Source organism: Glycine soja, chromosome 18, assembly GCF_004193775.1.
Source record: "Glycine soja cultivar W05 chromosome 18, ASM419377v2, whole genome shotgun sequence".
NCBI lineage: Eukaryota > Viridiplantae > Streptophyta > Magnoliopsida > Fabales > Fabaceae > Glycine > Glycine soja.
This window is the reverse complement of record NC_041019.1, coordinates 34,414,786-34,429,909: the sequence shown is the minus strand read 5'-3', so window position 1 is coordinate 34,429,909 and position 15,124 is coordinate 34,414,786. Positions and strand designations below refer to the sequence as shown.

The 15,124-nt window shown below is 33.3% G+C and overlaps 1 protein-coding gene across 1 annotated transcript; it reads right to left on the bottom strand.

Moving 5' to 3' along the window:
- Positions 1 to 4,220: 4,220 nt before the first annotated feature.
- On the bottom strand, positions 4,221 to 14,700 carry LOC114397174 (calmodulin binding protein PICBP-like). Its single transcript, XM_028359282.1, has 7 exons — positions 14,513 to 14,700; positions 13,033 to 13,325; positions 11,695 to 11,759; positions 11,554 to 11,617; positions 11,081 to 11,187; positions 10,945 to 10,990; positions 4,221 to 6,202 (listed from the first exon to the last, which is right to left on the bottom strand). Exons 1-7 carry the CDS (start codon positions 14,698 to 14,700, stop codon positions 4,221 to 4,223), a joined length of 2,745 nt encoding a protein of 914 aa, XP_028215083.1.
- Positions 14,701 to 15,124: the final 424 nt, after the last annotated feature.

Sequence of the window (15,124 nt, the reverse complement as noted above, 5' to 3'; positions counted from 1 at the left end):
TGAAGAGGAATGGTAATAGTACATTAATACACTTTATAATACATGTTTTTTTATTAGTTATAATTTATTAAAAATTAAAAATAGTGAGTGTAAGTGAATTTTAAAAAAGTTATAATGTTTAATAAATGTCAATCCATAATAAAAAGTGTGTTTACAAGAGTAAGAGAATGTGTTACTAATACTACTCTAACTTTAAAAAGTATTCTTTAGCCCGTTGTAGTGACAATTCCAATTTTACTATTTTAGTCCCATATATTACCTCAATCATTTAATTTGAAATTCTTGTTACTTTTTTGTGAAATGAGCATCAAATTGATTATTCCTGTACATTAACCTATTGAATTTTATGTATGTAGGCAAGCCAAAGAAGATTAAAAAGGAGGAAAAGATACCTGCAGGATGCTAGTTTATTTACTATGTAGTGTGATGTTAATAATAAAGGTAACCTACAGAAATAAAAAATAGTAGAGGTACACTAAAAGTGAGTAAATTTTAGATGTTTGACTTATAATATATGTATCTTCTTAGATGACATTTTTAATTCTTTTAGCTACTAGTCCAAGACAATATATCCTGCTCCTACCTTGCCACCAATTAGAATCACCATCAATACATGCAAAAAAAAAAAAGGTCGTGTAAGGTCAATATACCTGCACTACTACAAAAGTGCTTTTTTAAGACGGGAGTTCTAAGACGATTGTTAAAAACCGTCTTAGAGTACGGAGCGGTGGCAATTTTGTAATAAAGGAGAAAACTTTTGTCTTTAACGTCGTACATTCTAAGGCGGTTATAGACGACCGTCTTAGAATGTCTTTCGGTGGCAAACTTGTAATTATGAGGAAGTAAGACAACGACGTTTTTATGGAAGACCGCCTTTGTATATCATTTTCACTTTTGGTATACCCTAGCTAGCTGAGGAAGAACTCTTACTTTACTTCTTACCCCGCGCACGCTCTCCTCCATTTTTGCGGTTTCTTCGAAACAAAAACCCCCAAACAGCACAGACAAGAAGAACTCAAATTTTGAACATTGTTATCGATGACACTTCTTTACAAAGTCACAGAGAAAGTTTCTAGCAAACCAAACAGCATAGACAAAGTCATACCGAGGGCACTTAAGCTTTTCCTTTTGTGAGTGTTACTTGAAGGTATGTTCTCCTGCTTTTCTTCCATTTGATTACTTCTAATGTATACTTCTTTGCACGTTGTTCCTTGTTCTGTATCAAACCGATAGTCATTGCTGAAAGGAAAAACTACCAATTGTGTTGAGGGTTTGTCCATTTGAGGGTTTTAATGTTTCGGTGTTTGAAAACAAAGGTGAAATAAGAGAGTGATTCGATGTCCTCAAAGATTTGAGGAAGCACAAGAAGACCAAGATTTTCAATGAGAGGAAGTGCCAGAAGATCGACTATGGCACCGATGGCGGTGGGTCTGACGACACCAAAGCAGATGAACTCCATCTTTGTCACTCGAAACCTTTGCGTGTTTGGTCCCGACTTGAATCCGTTTGCACCCTATATTGTCATCAATCTATCCCTTCGTTAAACAATTCCCCAAACCTAACATGAATCTCCTTTTTACTCTTTGATTATCTTTCTCCCTCTCTCAAACGAAGACATTCTGAGGACACAATCTCAGATTCCTTTGCTATTTTTTCAATTACTTTGGTTATACTCATGGTGTTCACCACTGTAATTAGTATACTCATGGTGTTTGCATATTTCTGGTTAATTTCATTTAATAATGGTTTTTGGGTTTTGAATTTCTTGTCTGATTGCTCGGGTATGTGTGTAGGTTCATGCTATTCTGAGGAGAGCTACAGGAGGAGTTGAGAAGGCTTTACTTGGCGTTTGAGCAACAGGTTTGGTTTTTACCGTTCTAAGCATCAGAATATTTGGGTCATGTAGTGAATTAGTTGAATATTTTAATGTTTGTTGGATGTTTCTTAATTTACTAACTAATGGAAACAAAATTGGAACTCATTGAGCTGGAAGGAAATTGATTGGCTTATGTATAGCTACTTTTTTGTTAGTTAAAATTGCTCTATTGCTTGCTATATTGATTCAGTTTTTTGCTTAGTTAAGAGTTGTTAGGTTATATAGTATTAATTAACATGTGCATCAATCATGAGAGGCATGGATACATAGCAAGGATGTCTATCTTTTTTCAGAAAGTAGAGAAATTAGAAAGCCGAAGCTTAGTTGAACAAGGTCAATGCTGCACTATATTTAATTTCCCCTAATTAACAATGTATAATTGCTAGCTTCTATGGACTTGTGTGGTTTGTTTTGTTTGGCCTTGGAGTTGTTCTCTCTGCACGCTTTTCTTAGTTTCTAATATTTTTTTAATCTCATTTAATTTTTCTTTTATGCTTTTCCTGCTTGCGAATGTGTCAAGTTTGACGAGCAACGGTCTTCTACATCTGTCTCTTTAATTTTGACATTGCAGATGTTCTGCATCTGGCTCTTCAATTTTGACATTGCAGATGTTCTTAAATGACATCTCAAATAGTGGCCTCGATTTAAGACACTGACCAAACAATAGATGATTGTTGGTTTTCCAAACACCCTTCAGTTTAAATGTTTTTCCTTACTACTTTGGTCCTTTTGACGCCCCTTTCAGCTCCCCAATATGTATAGGCTTCTAAGTGCATGCGTATTTTGAACAACTTTCTGTTTGAAAATCTTCCACAGAAAATTCGTTCGAGTAATGTTTATGCCTGCTGGTTTGATCAATATTCTCCAGTTGGTATATTTTGGTTCTCTAATTGTTGTGGAACCTTTCTCCTGATAAAAGGTTTGTTTTCTTTTTGCTTCCCTAGCTAGCTATTCAACTCAGAAACAAATGCTGGTAGTGAATATTTTGAAGACTGTGGTTTTACTTGCTTTGACACCTAAATTTTATTTATAAGGATTATTTTTTGTTAGATATTAAATTCAAATTGTAATCTGATAATCATTTGTCAAACTTATATTCTTTTATTCATCATGAACATTAGAGGCTAAAAAAGTATACTTTCAGGCTTAATATTTTATTGTGGAATATAGCAGAAATGCTATCTATAATTTTTAGTATTGGAAACTAGAAATTATATGATATAGTACTAGTATATGATATGTGTTGTGATTCATATGTGTGAATTAGTGATTCGGCATCCAAATGCTCATTGCTTGAGATGGACTACTTTCTTCTTTCTTCCAGCACACATGAAACTTACACGTTTCAAAGACTTATTATGATAATAATGTAATTTAAATATTAGTATAACCTTCTAATGTACCCATTTTGAGATTTACACATGATTTGACAGTAATAGCATGCAATGATTTTGCTTTCATACTTTATTAATGTATCGAGTTCTAATAGAGCACAGGTGATGCATGTTGTTGGGAGATAAAAAAATGCTCATTGGTAATTGTCTAAGGGTTGATTATCTGTCTGAAGCTAAAGTAATGTCATATTTTTCTTAAAATAATCAAAATTTAGTTGCTTTGGGTTATCTTGTTGGTTAGTAAAATTAGAAAAAAGAATGAGCTCAACATTATTGAAGTTAGATTATCCTGTTTGTTCATGCTTTCGTTGAAGAAAATTAATTTTGCAAATTTACTGTAAAATGAGGTTTTAATCTAAAGGACTCAGGTGATAGTAAATTGATGCTTTACTTCAATTTCTTTCAGATCTTGTTCTCTGTCATTGTCTGTTCAATCCGTGATCATGTTTATTTATATAATATTTTACCCTATGTTGAAGTTGAACATAGGCATGTGTCAAATATTTATTTTGGGGTTGTCAACTTTATTATTGTAGAATTTTATTTTGGTTACTGAATTTTAGCCCCGCCAGAAAGATCAGTAACAATTCCCATACTGTTTTGCTAATTGTGGAGGCTGGAATGCAGTGTGGATTGTAATAGTATATTTTGATATTTTTTAATGTTAAAAAGGGTGGTCATTGATCATCAAGTTGGTTAAGGTTGGAAAATATTACTATTTATACCTGGAAGTACAGATTACCTTTTCAGGGTTGATGTTTTAATTTGTAAGTTGCTTTGTGTTGCATCCTTAATTTGATGGATTCTCCTTCATTATGTTTTTTGCCTACCTATATTCCTTTAGCGATTGCCTCAAAAGCTAAGTTGACAAGATGTGAAATCCTTTGCTTCTAAATTTCTTCTTTCTACTTTTTCTTTTGATTTTATTTTTTCTTGTACACGTACTGCAATCACTGTGTCAAATTTCGAAGTGCATAATCAAGCATCCATTCTTCCGTACCTTTTCGTTCTTCCATGTCTTGATGCCTTAAGTTAACTTTTTCAGCTTCTGAATCAGGCTCTAGAGGTAGATATCTAGGCCCTCTTGGGTTGAATTTCCTTACTTTTTCCAATGACTTGATGAATCTCCTAAGCAGGATCACTTTTTTAAGATTGCTCCAGCTTGTAGACATTTTCTGGTTTGTTTTGTTTTGCTCCTTTGGTGCTGATTCTTCTTGTTTTTGGATCATTCCGTTCCCGGATTCCATCTTTTCTTCTTTTTGGTTCGGGCCTTCACTGTATACTCTTTCAGTTCTGTTGGATTGTTTGGAGTTGTCTGAAATTGTGCTGTCAGTGAGTGATTCCTTGTCTGATAAGTCATCCTGATCATCTGGAAGAATTGAATCAATTGCTTCTTCTACCATCTTGATGGCTTCATTCTGTTGGCGTGCAACTTCTGGATCAGCTACGACATGGTCCTTAAATTTCATCTCTTGATCAGTCACGGGTGTACTTTCATGAGAGAAGGAAGCTCCTCTTGTTTTGCTCCCATCAAACCCTGACTCTTTTTCATCTGCCCCATCAATTAGTGACTCGGAATTGTTTTCATCCATATTTGATACCATGTGCTTATACACCAAGTACCACAATCCTGTGTTATTCTGTTTCTCTACAGGGGTCTCAGGTTCTACAACAGCACTAATATGAGTTTCATATTGTTCCTTTGTAGGGAACTCTTCAAGAGTCTCAGTTTCCTGTTTAACATTTTCAATTCCTTCTTTTCTGTCGTTGGCAGTTGGTTCGTTTACAGGTGCTCCTGAACCAATCAAATTAGATCTGAGTGATCTAACTAAACCTTCTAGGACTAAACTTTTGGACATGGAAATTTTTTCACCATTATCACCATTCAGATTCTTGGTTTCAACATCTCTTCCAGGTGACTTAGATTTGATATCTAGATTTTCTGTATTCACACTAGATAGCAAATCTTCTGGAACATCATTGACTGTTTCATTGGTTGGAGCCTCCTCATGACTGCTTCTTATAATTTCAACTTGCTCATTTAAGGAACTTGAGGTAGTATCTTTGATCTCTCCAAGATAAATATTATCACTGTCACTTGATATCTTCTCCTCATTATCATAACTGCCAGCTAAACTTTGCTTTCCACTCAAGTCTTCTTCAGTAGCTCCAAAGGCAGGCATATTCTTGACTGTCTTGGTTCCAAGAAAGTCAAGAGACTCAAGACATCTTTCTTTGAGCGTAGTATGATTGTGCAGTTCTGGCATTGGATCATCACTAGTATTTTCTGTCAGTTCCATACTGCTATCATGAGAAAATGATGTTTCTTCCTCGCTGTGATTTGAGGAATTGTCAAGGGGTTGAACTGGATTTGCTTGAGGTTCCATTGTTGGAGAAAACCGTGGACTATTTTCAGCAACTTGAAATGGCAGAATTGTTTCAAAAGCTTTTACTAGAAGTGTCACTTTTTGTCTTTGAGCAGGTGCAAGTTTAGAAACAACCTTTTGAAGTGCATAGTCAAGCATCCATTCCTCAGCATTATTCTTCTCTCCCGCTGTTTGGTGCTTGAGAAAAACTTTTTCTATTTCTAAGTTAGCATCAGAAGGAAAACGTCTTGGTCTTTTGGGGTTGATGTTTCTTACCTTCTCTAATGCATTCACAAACCTTTTCAAGAGGATTAACTTCTTCAGATTGCTCCAGCTTCTTGGTGCTCTTTGGTCAGGTTTGGTCCCCATCCTCTGTGCTGTTGGAGATTCTGTGGATGTTGAAGTATTCCTTTTTCTCTCAACTTCACTCTTTTCTAAGTGTACCTCACCTGAATCAATGCCTTCAGATTTGAATTGATCATCAGAAAAGAGGTCTTCAGGCTCTGGAAGAAGGATTTCATCAAATGCTTTCTGCACCAGCTCAATTGCATCCTTATTTTCTTTGACTAGTATAATAAAATATTGTGATTTACATTTGGTGAACATAAATAACATCAAAATATAATCTTTTGTAACCACTCTTGATATTAAAATTATATACTATTGTTTATATTTGTACAAAATATTTTATATGTACTTTTTTAGTGAATTAACTTATTGTATTTAAGCCTTAAAAATATTACTAATAATGATAAAAAGGTTTAATTTGATTTCAAATTTTAACGGGATTAATGGTAATAGTATATTAGCGTGGTGGGGTCCTTTGTAAATTAATTAATTGAACCAGCAAGAATGAAGTTACCTCATGGAAACTTCTTTATGTGTTATACTATTTTTCAAAGGAGGATGATCTGTTGAGATTATGTGTACTTGGATCATAATATATAAAGGATTTTATTTAAGGAATTTAATTTATTTGATTGAGAAAGAATACGTATGAGTTTTATAAATTTTTTATATCGGATTTAATTCTCATACATTAAAAAAAGAGTATATGTAAAACTATTTGTGCAGTGGTGTATTATGTAAAAAATTACCTTCATACTCATACATTCAACTGAATTTGGGTTAATTATCACTTGTAGCAATTACTTATGTTTATAATTTGTTTGCATTTTAAATTATACTAACCTGTGAGAAGAGGCACTAACATATTGACAGATATTTATAATGATTGATCTTGAGGCCCATAAATCTTTGTACTTTTTGAAAGAATAGTTTGTTGCTGTCAATTGTGGATACAAGCTAGCTCATAAAAAAATGTGTGGTAAGGTGACTCTTGTAAAATGATTGTAACTTGTAAGGCTGTTTGTACGCTACTGAGTAACTTAAAAAAAAGTTGAGTAAAATTTTTTACTTACATATTATATAGTATATGAATTAAAAATATAGAACATCATAACTCTAAACACTTACGATGGCTGGTAGCATTGATAGTGCACCACCAAGGGTGTAGCCAAGCCATTATGCTGCACCATTCAACGAATTGTATATTAATTCTTTTGTGGTTTATTTGGTTAGTACATATCAAAGGTTTAACTTATAAATTAATTTTTTTTACAAACTGTTGAGATGTCTTTTGTTAACTCACTGATCTGTAAGAAGCAATTGTTAATTTTTAGATAGAAGGAGCAGCAACTATAGACGGCACAGGACCAAGTATATTGGACACCTAGCCTAAACAACAACCAGGTTAACCCTCTGACTAAACAATAAAGTTGGTTTGTTTTTTTGTCCAAAATTGTTGATATATATATATATATATATATATATATATATATATATATATATATGCTTAAATATATTTTTGTTATCTGTACTATCTTTAATTTTGTTTTTACTATCTAAGAATCGCTCTGTGAATCAATCCTAATCTCACAAACCCTGTCAGAAATCTGCCTTGCTTTTGTACAATCTTTAAACACATGTCTAGGTCTAAGTCGAAGCTAATTTAGTTACAACTTAATCTCCATCTCAATCACTGTGACTGTGTGAGTCACTAGCCAGCCTTCACGCCTACTTATAGTTTCTTGAAAGCTCTTCTACCACTGGGCCCCCAATGGCCCAGAGTAAGGCCCACACCAACGGAAATTCGTCATTCTCTGCTTTATCTTTCAGCACCTTTTCCGTGGATGGCAAGGGTCAAATTCTTTTTGCTTTTCGAGTTAATATACATAAAAATTGATGTGCTATGCGACACGTGAGAGAAAAAAATAATAAAGGTGTCTATCATATAAATACCATTACTTTATATATTATATATATAATGGTTGCATTGATTTTTGAAGTTAAGATCTCGTATACATTGTCTAAAGTTTTCACTATTAGGTTTGGAAATTATGATCTTGGAGTGCCTAAAAATTGGATATGAACCTGACACGAGCTTTGTTCTCTATGAAGTAGATGAGTATCACAAGAAAAATTTTGTATTCCATCACAGTGCTAAACTAGCAGCAACTTATGGGATGCTGATGACCAAGCCTAGAAAACCCATTCGGATTGTAAAGTTTCCTTCTTTGTGGGGACTGCCATTCATTCCTAAAATATGCATCTATTGTCACAAAGAGGGATATATTTCTAAGAGATTCTTCTGGATTTCATTGTTTCTCCAATGGCCAGTGCTCGTGTAAAGACTGCTGGTGAAACACTAGTTCATCCAACTGGTCACCATCATTCATGTCATGATGTTTGCTGAATAGTTTTTTTTTAAGTTATAGGATAGCAATGTTATATGAGAGTAGAATGATAGATTTTATGTAGATGTTACTACCAATTTTGTGGGACCAATGAAGTGGAAGGAAGATGCTTCTTACAAATGCTTTTGTAAAAAAAAATTAGGAATTAGAACTGCACAGCCTCGTCAGAACAAAGATGTATTTTCTTTGTTTACTGAAAACCTTCACCGTGTATGATCTGTCACAGTTAGGTATTTAGTTATATACCAACTCAGCTTGGTATTTTGTTGGGGTTTCGACTTTTGAAAATTTTACTCCAACTGCATGAATTTTTAATGTTCAGATAACTTTTTTTAAATTAATTTAATTAATGTTCTGTGTTGTGTCATATAGACTAATATAAACTAAATGTAGCATAATCTAAATCCCTCCTTATCAAGCTACATAATTTATCAACCTATTTTTTTAATATCCATTTTGTATCAAAAAGACTGTTGAGCTAGAATTCTTTTGTCCAAATGGTTACATGCTTCCATCACAATATTCCATCCAGTAAGTCAACAATCACACTCGATTTACGTAAATTCAGGATTCTTTTTCTTTCCCAACTCTAACATTGTGCTTCCATTTTAGATTTTGCACCTATGCTTTATCATTGTTGTTATTGTGTGTTCATTTTATACAAGTTTGCCTCTGTTGCCCGTGCTTAAGACGCTTTTAACATTTTTTTTCCAGTTTGTTCTCTAAACCCAATATTCTGAGCTTTAAGATCCTCTTTAGCTTTTAGCTTTTTGGGTTTATGATGATGACAAGGGTCAACATTAAGTTGTGAAGTCTGTTGTGCCCAATGCACAAAAATTAATTGTTTTGATTTCTTTAAATTTGCATCTAATATTGTTTATTTGACTTTCACAGATTGGAACTCCAATCTGCATTCCTTCCAGAGAGTTCATTGATATTGGTCGCGTTGCCCCCATTGAGAATAACCATCTACCTGTTGATTATGCAAGGAAGGGGCAGAAAGTAGCCATTAAGGTATGTTCTTGGACTATAATAAAACTATTAACTTCCGGGTTTTTCTACTTGTTTTTCTTTCACTAATTTCTTGGTACATCATCAAGAAATGAGTTTTCCATATTTTGATAGAGTCCTATCATTTCCCTACCATGCATGTACAACACTTTAATTTGCCAAAATATAATATGAGACTTTACAATCGAGAAGTAATTTATCCGTAGCTTAAAAGCTGCAGAACACAGAAAACAACTTGTCGTTTTGTGCTAAAAAAATCTTTGTTTTATATGTAAGCTAGTTCACCTATGTTAGAACTTAGAAGTCTATCCGAGATTGCCTTCCAAATAAAAGCTACGATTTTCAATGGGACCAGTAACTTATAGGACAATTTTTTGTATTTTGGAGAAGACATGCTTAGGAAATAAAATTAAAAAGAATATAAATTATTACATTTTTAAAAAAAGATTGAAGAGGCTAAGGTTGTTGGCCTTCTAGGATCGGCATGAACGAAAAGTGAGGGTCTCGTAGTTCCTGCATGGAAAGGTGCTAAGAGAATAGTTTCAGGTAACTTGATTGATGTTGACAAAAAATCACTTTCATATATAACGACCCCAAAGGAAATATTGAGGATAGCATATTGCAGTGATGATGAATTTGTCGCGGGCGGCTACTTCCCTAAGGGAGCAAATGGTCTTATAGCCAAATATTACTTATTTAGCAGCTAGTATGTGCCATAGAGTTATACTCTATTTGCAAACTATGTCACGTATTGTGCCAGCTATGTTCCTACTCAATCTAAAATTTGGACAAAGACCAGTCTTGTGAATTCAAATTTGGCATACATAATAATATTTGGGATAAGATCAACTCAGTCTAAAATTTTGACAGAGACCAATATGTGAATTCAAATTTTTGGCATACCTAATAATATATTTGAGATAAGATCAAGTTAACCTGATTTGTTAGCATAATATATTAATCTTAAGATTATATGTAGTCCTTATAAAGAAAATATATGCATAATTAAATTATAAGTTTAGCGAAGTATATAGTTATAATTAAGATACATTTTAGAATATTAAAGATAAATGATATCAATATAAATATAATATCATATTAGAAAAAACATTATTTATTAAATAAAAAAATTGTATAATTAATACATTATTATTTTGAAATTTATATTATTTAAAAGAATATATAACATTAGATTAGAACAATTCGGAGTAGAACTCGAACATACCCTTGAAATATATCAAATAAATTCGAGCTCCATCAAAGTTCTCTCAAATTGGATCAGGTTGGTGGGACAGGATAAGTGATGAGCACCTCTATACAGGAATGTGACAAATTAATGAAATTTTGTTTACTTGGGGGTCACTGTCCTTGTAGCTGTAAGCCTGTAACCTAGTTCCACCTCCAACATTATATACAATTATATCGTAGAATGAAAAAGATCACAATTTAAATTAAAATGTATTTTATAATATATATTTTAAAATAAATTATATCTTTATAAATATAACAAAGATTAACATAGTAGATAATTACACATGTACCAACAAAAGTTCCAAGTCCTCCTTTACCAGATGTTGCTAAATCCAACTATGGCAGATTAAAAGGAAAAATAAAATCAAAAGTAAGAACCATGTCCTAACGGAATCAAAGATTACAAACAAGTGAAAAAGGACTTACAATTAAGATCGACAAAGTGCTTATGAAGAAAAGGGTATATCCAAATAGGTTTCTTATCCTTGTATTGATCATGTCCTCTTTGTAAGCCAGTATTGCTAGTGTTCCAACTGCAAAATTACAGAAAATGTAATGAAAGAATTTCTATTCCAAACCAATCTGGTTATATGAATTGTAACAAGAACAACATTTAAGAACCGCAAAATGCAAGGAGCAAATGGATTGAAGAAAACAAACTATGATAGCCAGAATATGTATTGGAGTGTAGGAAAATAAGTAAAACAAATTCATTGTTCAGAAAGTTAAGTAGTCTGATCAACACAAATTATTAGTATAACTTTTGTTTAAGATGCAAACAAACCATGGCATTGACTAGAAATTCATCAATCATTCATCCTATAGTGTACGGTTGAATATCAAAGCTGAAAAACATAAACTGAAAATTAAAACATAGTAATCTTCTATAGTCAGCATACTGTTCCACGCAAAAAGGCACCCGTTGCCAAGAAGCCAGCAAACTACCATTGCAGCATATTTTCCCTGTTAATGCCAAAGAAATAATGCATGTTTATATGTTCCTGAAACTAAAGTGATAAATTACTAATAAATTAAATCACCTCAAGACACCATGGAGGCTCATTGTTCTCCATGGCTGCTTTAGATTCTTCTCTTGTATCAACCTCTACGAGAAGGTAGAAAACAAAACCTTAGTCAATTTCTGTATTGCATGTCACTTGACATGGCACACAACACCACCTACAGCTTCACAACCCCAAGTGTCACGTGCAAGAAATTATGTCATGCCACACACGTAAAGGAAAGATCGAAAACAACAATCAAAATGACCACAAACATGCACGTTTTTGTCCTCATGATATTCAAGACCACAATTTATGAATGAAAGAAGTCAATCATATTCCTAGTAGTTTTCACCACCACACTAATAAACTCTTGCAGAGCCCAAGTGAAATAACATGCAAGAAATCACCTATTAGGTAACCTTTCATTATTAAGATTATTTTTTTACTTGATTTATTTGTTTGAACTTCAGCGTTTCATCCTGTCTTCTTTAAAATTTTGTGATTTCCTTGTTGATGATATCTTTTATCAAGTGTTTTTCTTCTATAAGTTTCGTTGTTATTCATGCAATAATTCATACTGTGGGGCTACAATAAGGGGTTGTGGGGCTACAATAAGGGGTTGGCTGTTCTCCACTGCTACAACACTACTCATACTATGGTCTTACAAGCTTTGCTATGATGCAGGTGTCACTATTAAGGCATGTGGTGGCTGTTAAGGATAGCAATATAGTTTATACACTTTCATTTAGCATACTGTCATCTCATTGAGTGTTGCATCCCCGCCAACAAAGATTTCCTTACTATCATCGTTCGAGGTATGTATGTGATTGTCACACTAGATATTTATTGATTAATACAGACAATTTGGTAACTAGATATTTATTGATTAACTAGATAGTTAGTGAAGTAGAGACGTGAAGCCACAAATGTGTCCCAAGCAAAGTTAATTTCTTGTTCAACCCAAATGTAAAGTGAGGGGTATATAGCATTTTTAATTGAGGTCATGAGCTGACACATTTTAATTTGAGAGAAAGGGATGGGAACAAACTTTTGGATCAAATTTTTTTTGTCTGATAAGCATGGTGTTTTGATATATAGTTTGGGTGTTAATTACTATTCTAAATATATTTGCATATAGCTTTTAGCTAGCAGTCACAATCGTTTTGAAAATATTAGCCTAAAAGTTCAATTTGCGTTAAAGGAACAATGTTAATAATTACTATTCTAAATATATTTGCATATAGCTTTTAGCTAGCAGTCACAATCGTTTTGAAAATATTAGCCTAAAAGTTCAAATATTTGGTGGGTTTGAAGTTGAAGTCGCATGGCCAGCCTCTTCTTTACTTTCTTGATTATCATGTGAAGGAGGAGTACCTTCTTTTTCTTCCTCTGGATTTGATTTTGCTTCTTGTGATGGTTCTTTGGGTGGTTCTTGTTCAGTTGGTTGTGTTTCTTTCTTAGGGACTTTCCCCGAAATCGTTGGAATCGTAATGATGACAGTTTTGCCATCAAACTTCCCCTTAATTTTGTCGATGTCACAATATTCTGGAACTTGATATAATGCATTGAAACGTGCCCTTCTATTGTTTCCAAGTGATCTTTCACCGTTAACTCTCACCCTTCCAAAATCATACTCAGTTTTAGCTCCAATATGCTTTCTTGCAAAACTTGTACATAGGAATATCATGAGAAACAACATGCATATGGTTATAGAAAGGAAAATGGACAACTTACACTCCAAAAATGAGGCATTGGGTAGAAGGAAGGAAGAAAGATAAAAAAGATAAAGAAAGAGAGAAAATAATAGATGTGAGGAGAAATATAAAATATGAAAGAAAATAAAAATTCGCACTCTTTTGAGGTTCTAGCTTTTCCCCTGATTATTTATATAAAAGAAAAACAAAATGAGCAAAAATGAAAGAATAATATAAAAAAGAAAGATTCTGGGAAACAAAAGGGGCAGAGCAAATATGAAGGTACAATGAAGAAAAAGTGATTTTTATTACCGAGAAAACGAGAGGGCGCATTTCTGGAAGGATAAGGTCTTTGTGTGGTTTATGTAAGTGATTTAGTAATAATTGAGATACTTACCCTTCGACATATTGAAGAAGCTCTTTCAGTTTTGGTGCAACTACATCTCGATTCCTATCCTATACTATCAGTTCAAACTCATCTATACCAGCTTCCAGCTTATTAAGTAGTTTAACTCCATGTTCTTTCTTTGATTCAGCTAAACCAGATACAATTAAAGTCTTCCCTTGAAATACAACATAAAAAAACTTGGGAAATTTTAAAAAACTATATACATCCAAATAGTAATTTGATGATAAGGGGTCTTAAATTTTTATATATTAGATGACCCAAAAATGAAGAAAAAGAATTACATTTACTTATACAATTTTGGTGGAATCAATCCATGTTGATAGAAAATATCTTATGTTGCAGCCATAGTTATAGCAGCATTATCAAATAGAAGAACACTGAAGCTATCAACAGAAAGCCAAAGTACAAAAAATAAACCCCCCAAAAAATATATTAGTAGAGTCTTATTCACCAAATCAATGCCCTGAAGAAAAAGAATGCCAAACTATTAAGCAACTTATTATACCCTAGGTCATGCAAAGCGTAGGAAAGGGATTTTGGGCCACAAAAGTGAATGCCGGCTTGGTAGCTGAACAAGTTAGGAAGGCCAAGTCAGAATCAACACTCTAAGGTGTATTTGAAGCTATTAAAAAGAAGCATGTAAATAAAAAAATAAAATGGTAGTACAGGATTCTAGTAATCACAAACTTCTTAGGTGACTAAATGTCTCAGAGGACACTTTTATCTTTTCTGAGTTACAAAATAAAGATGCCAATGAATTCCAGACAGAAATTTCAGGAAGCTTCCTGAAATTGCTTCATCCACCAGCCCGACATTCGCATATGTCTTGATAGTAGACACAAAAACAGAATCTTTGCATTCACATGAATCCTCTTTCATCTGCTCAATCACATCCCTCATGTCATTGAGTCTCCCTGATGTTCCAAGGATGTTGATCATGGTGGCATAAACATGACCATTGTGGTAGTAATTGGGGTACCTGGATTTGAGTCTCTTCCAATTGTAATTATTTTTTTATCTGCTTCCAATTGTAATTATAATTTTTTTATTAGCAAAAAGGTTATTAATATAACTGGTACCTAAATCAGTGGTACCTAAATCAGAATCATGTTTCAGTAAAGATCAAAGCTTAAGCCTAAGGTTAATGGATATGATCTTCGTACCAAACAGTAAGTATAAATACTGCATAACCCCAGCAAACCCGAAATTGCATCAGCACTCCACATATATACCTCCAATAAATACAGATGGAGATAGCAAATAATTAGATAACTAGATTATTACTCATGCATCCTTGGTAGTAGTTGACAAGACACAATCACAATGTTAGCTGGATTTATTAGAAAAGTATATATATTTTACT